Raw genomic sequence first — 12,386 nt, forward strand, 5'->3', positions numbered from 1 at the left:
GAGGAGTCAATGCTGAGTTTGAAGTGAATGAGGATTAACTTCTATGAATGATCTGTTTGGGAAAACTATGGGCAAGTATATGTTCAAAGAAAATGAAGGAACACTAATTCAGTGCAATCTGAAGTAGAATCTGCTAAGATGTGTTACAACTATTTGTGATAAAAATGTCCATAGAGAAGAAAGAGATTCTCTGGACAAATTGATAAAATGTGAAAATGTAATATGTTTAAAGCGTATGTTTATTTATTGTGATAGTCATCAGAAAGTACTTTGTAGAAAATATTTAAATTAATCAATTGGTATTGAACCACTAGTGTCAAAGGTGAATTTCATTAGCTCTTCTGGACTTAATCATGTCTATTTTGTAAAGTTTAGTTGGAAATAGAAACTGAATATCTTGTATTGCCCTATAGATTACATAGCAGTCTGATGTTTAACAGTGATAAGCCGTTTAGAGTTTTTGAGCTCAGGGTTGAGATTACAAGTTTTCCTTATGAGAAGAACAACCCTCAACCACTATTATTGAGCACTGATTTACTTTGCAAATTAGCTTTTTCTGCAGATTTCATAATGTTTCTTAATGGAATCCAGCTAAAATTATGGGGCAAAACAGCATTTATATGCAAAAATGTACTGCAGTAAAGTCATTTTGATGAAAATTAATGTTTGAATCATAGGTAATGTCAAGCTGCTTTATACACTTCCTGTGCTATCAGAAGTTAAAACAGAATGTGAAATCTCAATTGCCACACAAATTTGCAATGTATGTATTTTCCAAACTCAAACTATGGTTCTAGCAGTGAATTTCTGAGACTTTGATACAAGTATAAAATGATTTTTAAGTTTCAAAATCCATGCAATTGGAAGCTTCCACTTAACTTTCAATTGAAAGTGATTAATCAGCAATCAAATGGTATATCCAAAGGCAAATATCAAGAGAAGATTTAATAGAATTCTGTTAACTTCATTGCCTTCTGACCAATGAAAGTGATTAATTAGGATATTTTGCTCATGGGTTGAAATTAGTATTTGTCAAGGCCATCCTTTGAGAGTTTTAGTCAACTGTGAGAGATATTCAACCACAGACTTTAGAAAACATCATCCCACACAACATCGCTGTCACTTCTGACAACCAATTGCAAGTGCAGTGTCCCTAAGAACATGCATATATCTGACACCAATTGCAAGTTCAAGGGGTTCCCCAAACCACTCTCAGGTAAATAATATGCTAGAAGGACTCATAGAGCTCACCGAAACTGGCTAATTAGTATTTACTATAGGGAAAGTATACAGGTTCCGTTTAGGCAAGGGAAGGACTGTATAAAGCAAGAAACACCAAACCCTTTCACTGTGCTCTCCACAGGGAGTCAGGATGCGTTGCTCGTGTGTGACACAGGTGTGGAGTACTGCCACCCATGCGTTGCTTGGGTGTGACACAGGTGTGGAGCACTGCCACCCAGAAAGTCTCACAGAAACTTTGGTGCCCAGGATTTTTCCTGGGGCTCTATCAGATAGGCATGACTGTCTACATGGTTTATCTTAGTCTCCTGATCTATTGATAGCTTGTGTCCCAAAGCCACTACCACAACGTTGGTCTTTATGGCATGGTTAACTTCCACTATTAAATCATGGTTTTAGATTATCCAATGTAACCCAAGACCTCTAGGCAAATCATGACATTCCAAGGGCCTCGAGATTACCTCCAATGGCCAAGGACAGAAACCAGACCTCTTCTGGGACAAGGTTTATCCGTTACTGCATACCACCTGTGTGAAAGAATACTTCCAAAGCTGAACTATAAAATGTCATTATGGATCAGCATTAACAGATGAACATATGTAATCAATTTTGATGATAGGGAACATTAACTTTGAACTCTAAAGTGTTATCTCTTCCTTGAAATTTATTTTTTTTCATTCCCAGATCTGTATTACTAAAAATATATATTCAATGACTAATGTCATTTTGAGTTTTATTAATAAAAAAGTGTGGAAGTTTGTTTTCTCTCCTTATAAATAAGTACCCATATAATATCCTTGATTTTGCTTCTTAGCATACAAAGACTAAAAATATTTACTATCTGGACATTTACAGAAAATATTTGCCAACCTCTGATGTATATCCTGATTTATAGTATTGTTACAATCAGTGGTCAGTTTTCTGAACCAATTTCAGTGTAGCTGTGAAGTATTTTGTAAATGTTAGGAATATCTACCATCAGTTGACTTTACTAAGTAAAGATTATCTTCACTAATGTGGAGAAAGCCTAATGCAATCAGTTGACATACCTTAAGAGGAAAACTTGAGGTCTCTTGAAAAAAAAGAAAATTCCACTTGTTGACAACAGTTTCAGTTTCTGTTGCTGCAAATTTTCAGCCTGCCGTACTGCTTTGCAGACTTGCCTAGGTGGCTAAAATTGCATAATCGAATTCCTTGCAATAAGTCAATCTCTCGCTAGTTGACTGGTTCTGGTCCTCTGATGGAATTCTGCCTAGCCCAGTGGTTCTCTCTAAAAGACAACACCTCGTTTGTGCTACTAGAGAATTATAAAAGAGAGAATTCAGGTAAAATCACTATTTTGTCATAGCTGCCAGCCTGCTGTGATACGGCGTCATCTGTCTTAAAGACTACAGAGTAAAGCAGAAAAGGGTAGTGAGAGTTAAGAAAGTTCAGAAAGGCTTAAATTTAATCTTATCATTGTGGATCAAAGAGACATTTGTGTTTCATTTGTTCCAAGAGCAAACACAAAATGCAAGAAATGTCTCCCTTAGCCTAACACAGAGGTCCCTTTTCCTGTCCACTACTACTAGCTCTTAGAGCACTGTTGATCTCTTGGCCTTGTCTGGAAATGGTGTGTTTGTCTATTTTCAGAGGAGAGTGTAGTGAACTTTCATCAGATTTTTCATTGGCTTTGTGTCACCAAAAGGGCCCACAAATCTACGAATTACCTCTTGTTGTCACCTGCTGTGTACGTTGCTTTCTCTAAGACCTAACAATCATCACAGGAAGTAGGTTCCAGTATCTCATTTTGTAGACTGAGAAGACTGAAGTTTCCATGAGTTGAGGAATTTGTCCCAGTCTTGATTTGAATCTCAGCCTGACACCAAATCTCACACTAAGGAGGTAGGGTGCGGGAGTGTCTCTCTGGTCTCTATGCTCACGAGTCCAGAAAATTCTGCACTGTTGTGGCCTGGATGGCTCCAGGTCTCTGCCAGGTTTCTGCCCCCTCGCCCCGGGAGGTGAGAGGCTGCGAGTGACCCCCAGGTTTTGCGGGGGACCGCTAACCCCCAGTCTTCTCTAGCGTCCCTCGCCTCCGGAAGGGGGAGGAAGGCGGGGAGCCCCGGGGAGAGGAGGGCGGGCCCAGCGAGGGAGTTTGAAAAGAGGAAGGAAGTGGGGCCCGGCACAGCGCCTCACAACCCCCTGTCAGCTTCCCCACAGGAGGACGCGAGGCCCGCAGGCCCCCGGCCCAGCCATGGGCCCCTGGCGCAAGACTGACAAGGAGCGGCACGGCGTGGGTAGGTGCGCGCGTGGGACCGCAGTCGGAGCCGGGCAGGTGCTGGAGGGTCGCGGGCGGCAAGATGCTGCGCCACCTGGGGCGCGGTCAATGCCTCGGTTACAGGGGCTGCATCAGGCTGCCTGAGGCCCGCGGGGCGGGAACGAGCAGCCGGGGAGGAGGTGGGCTTTCCAGCCCGCGGGCTGTGCCCTGCCGGCGCCCACCTGCCCGCCCAGCGGCGCCCTCTCTGCCGGGCGTGTCGTCGCCTGCGACATGGGTCAAGCTGAGCGCCTGTGTGCCCGAGGGGTGGACTCCATGGCCCCCTCTGGTGAAGGCCTGGCTGTCCGGCTCTCCTGGCCGGTAAGGCCCAGCTTGCTTGCCTCCACCTCTCCTAAGCGACAGGATCTATCTGCCTCAGGCGGCCTGCTCCTCCTCCTTGGGCAGGTGGCCCCTGACTTGGCCAAGCATCCACAGGGCCTTGCAAGCCTGGGGCCGGCCGGGGGCTGGAGGGCGGGAAGGCGGGATGCTTCACTCAGCGCCCCAGGACCTCGTCAGCGTCAGCCATCTAAGCTCCCAGAGGCCTCTGCCTCCAGCTCGAGCGCGGGCGGAAGTGGTAGCAGGTAGGGCGTCTCTGAGTGGCCTCTGTGGTGCAATCCCTGGTAAACTTCAGTGTGAGCTTAAAACTCATTCTGGAGATTGCTACACAGGCCGATAGCAGTCCCCACCCTGGAGATGGAAGATTCAACAAGTGAGGCACTGATGGGGCCACTCCAGCACCAAGAGTGATTGGGATGCAGGGGGTCCTGGTGATGAAGTGGTGTGGGGGACATTTGAAGATGAACAATTGGTAATCCTTATCCTTAATGGGGTCTCAGTGTCCCCATCTGTAAAATGGAAAGCTTCTCTGACGCTGGCCCTCCCAGCTGGGCTGTGAGGCTAGTAACATTCACAAAGGGAATATTACCGTTCAACAAGGCAGACCATACAGGTGGAGGGACCAGAGTGGTCTAGCAGATGAGAGCTGAGTGGGGACAGAACAGCTGGTCACAAGTCTTGGCTGGAGGGGAGGGTGCCTTAAAGGAATGATTGAGCCCCAGTAAGGCGGAGGACTTCTGTGAATGCCAGGCTGGGGAGTTTTTTTTTGGTTTTGTTTGTTTTTGTTTGTTTTGTTTCATTTTGTACTTCCCCCATGTAAGCAGTAAGGAGCCATAAGAGAGTTTCTAAGAAGAGGAAAGGCATAAGCAGATATATGCTCAAGCCAGTATGGAGAGAGGCTGGGTGGACAGAGAGCCCAGATGCCTGGGTGGCACGCAGGGGACAATGTTGGTGGTCCAGGGTAGCTAGGACAGTTAATTGGCGATTGAGAGCAGCGGGACAGAGTCCTACCCACTGCACAAGAGCTGTGTGCATGGCTGCTGTGTAGACCTTATAATGTGGTTATGAACACACGGGCTCTGTGGCCTATTCTTAGATCCCAGCTTCTAACAGTTTCAAACCCCATGACATAAGGCAAGTCACTTACTCTTGCCATGCCTCAGTTTCCTTGTCTGTATAATGGGCATAATACAGCACCCACTTTTCAGGGATCTGGGAGGGCTAAATGAGTTGCAGCTACACAGAGCAATCTGTATGAAATGTTATCAGTTATTATTTTTTAGACATCCCTTTTGGGCCCAGTTGAGGACATGATGTCTCAGATGGAATGGGGCTACAGGAAGGAGTAAGCTTCTCACCCTCTCTAGCAGAGGCTACCCTGCCTCTGTGGCCTCAGCGATGGAGAACTATCAGGCTGCAGCCCAGAGACTTCTTGGACTTGTGGAGCTGATGTTTTCCATGCCTAGTTATGAACAATACTTTATGGGAGTGAAGGGTGTGCTGGTTGTGTGTGGAGGGAATCAGCACTGCCTGGCAGGTGCCTGTGCTTTAAAGAGATTCTTCTCCACGCAGGTAACTTTTGGAAGCCACGGATGTTATCTCCTCCTCTGTAGGCTCTGTGTGGCTGGAAGGGAAAGGTGAGGCTTAGGTTGTCCTACAGGGGACTGGAGTCACACAACAGAAAGAAGAGAAAGTGGCTTGAGATTGTGAAGGCCAGGTTCCAGCTCTGATAGAATTACGATTTGCAGATTAATCTGTGCTCCGGTTTTCTTACTTTGAAGTCCAGCTACTAATGCTTCGCTATAGCAAAGCTTTCTTTTATGAAGATTATTTGAAGCAATGATTATGGGGTCTTGGAGGAAGACGAGGAGCTGACGCTGCATAAGGGATTGGAGTGGGGAGGACTTGGAGGTCTCTGGACACTTTCCTGTTCCCATTCCTCATCAGAGCATGTGGCAGCTCTTCTTCTTAAGGCCTGCTAGACAGGGCTGCTGGTGCTGGCGGGTCTGGAGGGCTGGGCTCACCAGTAGCTGCTTCATCACAGGTAATCGCCAGCTCCCTTGTTATCTTGCTGTCGGTGGGCAGCCAGGGTGAGACTCATGTAAACCCCTGGCCAGGTTACTAGAATTAGTCCAGTGCAATGCCTAATTCTTTGGGAACTTATAGTTTATCAGGAAGACAAAAAATAAGTAGATAAATCAGTAAACATATAAATTGTAAATGTGATATGTACAGATAGAGGAACTTTCTATGAATGAGGATATTGGAAGGAGTAAATTGGATGACTTGCTCCGGGGAGCAGCAGGGAAAAGGATTCCACAGAAAATGCTTGGAAGGATTTTTTAAACAAGATTTATTTTTTATGTATTCGAAAGACAGAGTTATATATAGAGAGAGGAAGAGACGGGGAGAGAGGGATCTTACATCCCCTGGTTCACCCCCTAAATGACAACACCTGGGCTGTGCCAGGCTGAAGCCAGGAGCTCAGAGTTTCTTTAGGGTCTCCCGTGTGGGTACAGGGGCCCAAACACGTGGGATGTCTTTTGCTGCTTTCCCAAGCCATTAGCGAGGAGCTGGATGGGAAGTGGAGCAGCTGGGTCTCAAACCCTTGCCCATATGGGATGTCGGCGTTGCAGGCAGATGCTTAAACTGCTAAACCACAACGCTGGCCCCAACTTGTAAGCATTTTCATACATACATATTTGAGATGGAGGCTGACTGTATATTTGGACTGGTCCCCAGAAATTAGTCTGCTGTGACAGAAACACGTGAGTTGGAAGTCTTAATTCTTACCTATTTATTGCTCATTCTTAGGTGCCTGGGCTTCCCACTTTCTGATTCTTCATCAGCTTATGATTGTTCTGAAATACCTGCTGGGCTGTTTGTTTAAGTTCATATGTGAATATCATCCTAATGCTTAGATGGCCATCTTGGTCCCAATTGTCATGGATGTGTTTGAATGAGCTTTGATGACAGTTTGTGTTTTCTAAGCTCCTGAGATCAACATGCTTGTAATTGCTGCTGTATTTTGAAATGACTATGTCATCACCACAGTACTCTTCTAGTTTCTGAACCTTTGCACTCATTGTTGTGGTTTTATAAAGCTCATAGGCTGTGGGGGACTCTGAATCCGAAGAAGAGGCCTAGAGAAACTTCCTGAGCCTGCCTTGAATTTGAAAACCTGACTTTAAGTTTCAAATCCCTGGTAGCAAACACCCCAGCCCCAGGGCACTTCTGCCTAAGGATCATTAAGGTGGTATAATAGGAGTGGCTTTTGCATCACAACACCCCAGCCCACTCTGTACCATCCGCTCTGTACCTCAGCTATATATACACCTCCCTTTTACAATAAAGTGAGACCCTGCTTGGACTGGGCTCCACACCGCGCCTGATTGTCCCCCGGGTTTGGGGAAGGCTGAGTGGCAGGTGGCGCACTTTCCCCTCCTCGGTCAAGGCAAGCTGTGGGCAGCCTGCCTAATTCTTCGGTGGTGGCAAGGAACAGTCACTGCAGCTGGTGCCCAACATGGGGCACATGGGGCACGACCAGAACGTCCGGCCGAGGCCAAGCGGTTTGTCGGGGTAAGTGAAACCCTAAAAATATCGGTAATGCAACTTCAGCGAGAAATGACCCAGCCCTGAAGGCCTTGCGCCTCATGCTCAGGTCCAGAGGCTTGGAACACTTTTCCTGGACCACATGGGCAAGGGTTGAGAAAATAGCCATAGATAGAAAAAAACATTTGGGGATTGCCCCTCCGGCTGGGGTTCTTCCCTACCGTCTCTGCTCTCAAAGCCTCATTTCACCCGGAGGGCCTGCTTCCCCCAGTAAGGGAACCAGGTGGTGAAGCCTCCTCCCCAGCCTGCAGGGATGCTGCTAAGGCATTCTCCCAGCAACAGGGAGATGATAAGGGCCTTGTGTCGGGAGCCTTAGGTCCTGTTCGGCCTTCCCGGGGGTTGGAAAAGGGCTCACCCCATTGTTGCCCGGAGGGTGGGCTGGATCAGGTGTCGGCCACAGAGAAAGAGCACAGGGAGGAAGAAGCCTGGGCTGACTTTAGGAAACAGCGAGCCGCTCTGAGCCTGAGGAAGGCAGGGCCAAGGGAGGCAGGCATAGATGTGCCTACAGCCACAGCTCCCCTTCCCCCTGAAAGGGCTCAGGGACAAAGGGAACTTCCTGCCTCCTTTGTTCTGCAAGTGGCGGCTGAGGTGGGGACGGGCGACCTCAAGTCGTGGTGAGATCCTGGAGGGGATTGGGCGTGTGCATTGGATCGCCCCCCTCGTTCTCCGTTCTCCTCAGGCCAGAGGGGGCAATTCACGACTGGCACCAGCTAAAATCCAGGCCTTCCCGGTCAACTTAGAGCCTGGGGGAGCCAGGCTGCAAGCATGGTACCCCTGGGAGGCCAAAGACCTCAAGGAGCTCCGCAAGGCGGTTGCTGAGGACGGCCCCAATTCACCATGGGCGCTTACTCTCCTTCAGGACATAGCATATCACCCCTGTGTGCCTAAGGATTGGCTTGATTGCGCAAAGGCTACTCTCAGTGGCCCACAATTCATTAAATGGGTGCGATATTACAAGGAGAAATACAGAAATCGGCCAAAGCTAATAGACAGGCATGGCCAGATGTCTCTAGGAAGAGCATTCCCTAGGGCTGCTTTTTTCTCTCCATTTACAATTCAATGCCCTCCTCACTAGGAGTGGGGAAGGAAACTGGCCTTACCTAAGAAAACAAGAGCCTCAATCCATTAATCCAACCTGATGAGTCTTTGCAGTTCATAGAACTTTTCCTCCAGCCCTAGAGAAGTCTCATTCCCTGCCGCTTTGTTTCAGATGTGTTCCCCTGTCCTAAGCAATGGGCTCCTACACTGATGATCAGCTCTTTTCTGTGCTGCTGTAGCTAATTTATCTGAGAGTTTGCATGTGTCTTGAAGGTTTCGCGTTTTATTGGATTTGTCTGTCTTTAATGTTTGAGTAATTACCTAACTCTGATCAGATCTACCCCACAGCCTTGGTTAAAATACTCAGGTTATACGTACTAGTTTTTGGCTGAGCGGTTTGACTCTCTAACAGTTTAAATACTCAAATGCAGTCAACCAACTTTGGGACTTCCAGTTGGATCTCTGGAACTCTCAAAGGATGGGACTCTAAATTTGTTAAAGTAACAACTGTTTGAGTCACTTCAAATTTTACAAAATGTATTAAAATGTTGTAAATGATGTCAGACTGATGTTGTATTCATGTTTTTGCTTTCCAGCTAAAGTGGTTTTAATTCTGTGTATGCAAGTCTTTACATGTCCTTGATATGCTTTAAACTTGTTTCTTTTACAGATCTGTTTTTGCAAAATCTGTAGTGTCTCTTTTTAACAGTGTCTACTTAATCGGTTACTCTGCCATTTCTAGATTTAGGTCCTGTAAGCTCTTGTTAACTCTGTTAAATAGTTCTGAGTTATGTGAGGATTTTGTGTGCTCTTATGTTCAAGGTTTTTATTTCTGGTTTATTCAACAACAAAAAACATAAAATTCATGTTCTGCCAAGGTAATCTATTGTATACTCTACTGTCTCAGTTTAAATTAATAAAAAAATTAAGTCTTAAAAAGCTACATAAATATCATCAAATCTGGTCTAAAGGTGTTAAAATCTCCCTAATTAAATAAATAACTGTCATTTCAGAATGTTAAAAAATTCTATTCTAACCAAATACTCTAAGTTCTCTTGGCACCTTTAATAAACTTTCTAAAAATCAAAGTTCTAAATTCTCTAAACTTTTGGTATCTCCAAAAGGGCCCCTGGAGATGTCAAAAGATATACCTCTCATATTACAGAGATAATAACCAATCAAAATGTTTAAATTAAAAGTACTGCCAAGACGTAAAATAATTCAACACTCTACTAAAATTCCTCACAACCCACAGGAACAGGCTATGGTGAAAAAAAACCCTCAATACCTCAAAAAACAGTTATTAAAACAAAAAGGGGGAGTGGCTACCCCCCATCTACAGTTACATAAGGCCTTGTTTACCATCAATATTTTAAATTTTTCAAAAGGGTAAAGGGAATCAAGGTTCCAAAAACATTGGAGACATTTAACCCCTAAACCACAGATGCTCCTTAGATGGAGAGACCCTCTCACCCCACTCTGGAGAGGGCCTGACCCACTGATTCAGTTGGGAAGAGGATTTGGCTGTGTGTTCCCCATAGGGGAGTTGACTCCGATTTGGATACCTGCCAGAAATATCAGGCCTATATCCGATACAAGTAACAACCCACCCAGGGAGGGGTTTGCCCCTGAGGGAGATCCCCTTGTCTTTCCTCTTCCAGAAATGGATGGAGATCTAGAGGCAGGTGATGATGCGGGCGCTACTCTTCACTGTGATCCTGACAATAAGTGCCTAGCCCAGTTATAGGGGATTTGATGACCCAAACGTGATCATCAAAACACTACAAGACAGGCCTTAATGGACTCTTGCCCTACCTCCTCCCTCTTCTTGGACTGCTTCTTGCCCTGCTTTTAATCCTTGCTATCGGCCCATGCATAATGAATAGACTTATACAGTTTATACAACAGCTCATAGAGGCAACAAGGGTAAGACAGGTTGAGGTTCACTACCAGAGGCTGGTAGCCACAGAGGGCTACAATCCCTTAAACTGGGGAAGCGCCCCCCGGTGCTCTCCACATTGCCAATGACGGGTAAGATTCCGAATGGACCAGAACAACCTAAGACAGGTGGTGGAGAAGGCTCACCACACTCCCATAATTACAAGTCATGCGACACCCCAAGACAGGTAAAGCACCCAGTGTCCTGTGCAAACCTAAGACAGGGCTCGTGGCCAAGCGGCCTGGGTTACCAATGACGGGTAAGGACAAGGACGGCTGGGGGCAACCTAAGACAGGGACCGCGTGTTAAAACAATAAGGGGGAGATGTGGGGGATGCTGAATCCAGAGAGGCCTAGAGGAACTTCCTGAGCCTGCCTTGAATTTGAAAACCTGACTTTAAGTTTCAAATCCCTGGTAGCAAACACCCCAGCCCCAGGGCGCTTCTGCCTAAGGATCATTAAGGTGGTATAATAGGAGTGGCTTTTGCATCACAACACCCCAGCCCTTGCCCACATCTGCTCATCCCACTCTGTACCATTATACACCTCCCTTTTACAATAAAGTGAGACCCTGCTTGGACTGGGCTTCACACCGCGCCTGATTGTCCCCCGGGTTTGGGGAAGGCTGAGTGGCAGGTGGTGCACTTTCCCCTCCTCGGTCAAGGCAAGCTGCGGGCAGCCTGCCTAATTCTCTGGCGGTGGCGAGGAACAGCCACCACAATAGGCCTTTAATTTAATAGTCAATTACATGTGGGTGTCACACTCCAAGTCCAACAGCATATGTGAGCAGAGACACCACAAGTGTTCCCTTTAATAGGCACTTTCTCTCTTCTTCCCACTTCCTTTAATTGGTATGAATTGAAAAGCAGTCAGGCTGGGTTGGTGAACTGCTTAAGTCTAGTCTGGTTTTAGTTCTCCTTGGCGAAAATCATCCCTTGTCCCCTGCTCCAAGCAGGACATCATCAGCTTCTGTGTTGGTTTAAATTTGCAGTGGTAGAAGCTGGGGCTGGAGGGGGCTATGACTGACAAGTGACTGGGATACTTTCCCAGACCTCCCTTCAGGCGTAGCTCCAGGGCATTCAGAGTTCCCTGACAACATATGGTTCTTTAGGTCAAAGCTGCAAATAGGAGGGTGGTAGGAGACATGGTGGACAGTGTAACCTGCCTGGATGCCACTGGACCCAGCACAAGGTCTGAGCAGAGCAGATGTCCGGCAGGTATTTGTTAGGTTGGATTTAGTGGTGGCAACGTCAGCCCTAAAGACAGCCTCACTGGCATGTTGAACTTCTGCAGAAGTGCACCCCTCATGTCAGCTGAACCCTGAGGATTTGCTTGGAAAGCAGAATTTTACTCGTGCCTCACTGGTGTGACAGTGAGCGAGTTGTCTTAGGAAAGAATATTCCAGACAGAAAGAACAGCCAGTGCCAAGGTCCTGAAGAGGAAGCCTCTCTGATATGTGAGAGGCCAGTGTTGCTGGATTAGGGTAAGCCAGGGGCAGAAGAGAGAGCAGTTATATCCACTGGTACCTTAGAGATATGGTAAGGACCTTGGCTGATACCCTTCATGGAAGGAAGGGTAGGGCATCGCAGGGTTTGGAGCAGAATTCTAGAATGATGTCTCATGTTTTAAAAGGATTGTTCTAGGAGTTTTATGGTGAACAATAAAGGGACAATATATATGCTAGCAGGGAGACCAGTTAGGTAGCTACTGCAAAAACCTAGACAGAGATGGTGGTGGCTCACCCCAGGGAGGGGACAGTGGAGATAGTCCTGAGCTCAGGTCTGGATATATATGTTGTTTCTGGAGCAAATGAAGCAAATCCATTCTTCTTATGGATTGGTCATGGGTATGAGAGAACAGTGGAGTCAAGGGTGACTGGGAATTGCATATAGACCTCTATAGTTAAAATCTTTTTTTTTTTTTAAGATTT

At 46.4% G+C, this 12,386-nt stretch overlaps 1 protein-coding gene across 3 annotated transcripts in view; it reads left to right on the plus strand.

Annotated features, from left to right (window-relative positions):
* Positions 1–3,381: 3,381 nt before the first annotated feature.
* DOCK2 (dedicator of cytokinesis 2) overlaps positions 3,382–12,386 on the plus strand; it is a 430,360-nt gene continuing 421,355 nt past the window's right edge. For all 3 annotated transcript variants that reach the window (XM_017341248.4, XM_089335066.1, XM_089335065.1), the window contains exon 1: positions 3,382–3,515. In XM_017341248.4, the coding sequence (XP_017196737.2) occupies positions 3,473–3,515 (43 nt within the window). In that variant the 5' untranslated portion in view covers positions 3,382–3,472. The remainder of the gene's footprint in view (positions 3,516–12,386) is intronic.

Source organism: Oryctolagus cuniculus, chromosome 6 (genome assembly GCF_051225735.1).
Source record: "Oryctolagus cuniculus isolate XC-2025 breed Fujian yellow rabbit chromosome 6, ASM5122573v1, whole genome shotgun sequence".
In the NCBI taxonomy this organism is placed as follows: Eukaryota; Metazoa; Chordata; class Mammalia; order Lagomorpha; family Leporidae; genus Oryctolagus; species Oryctolagus cuniculus.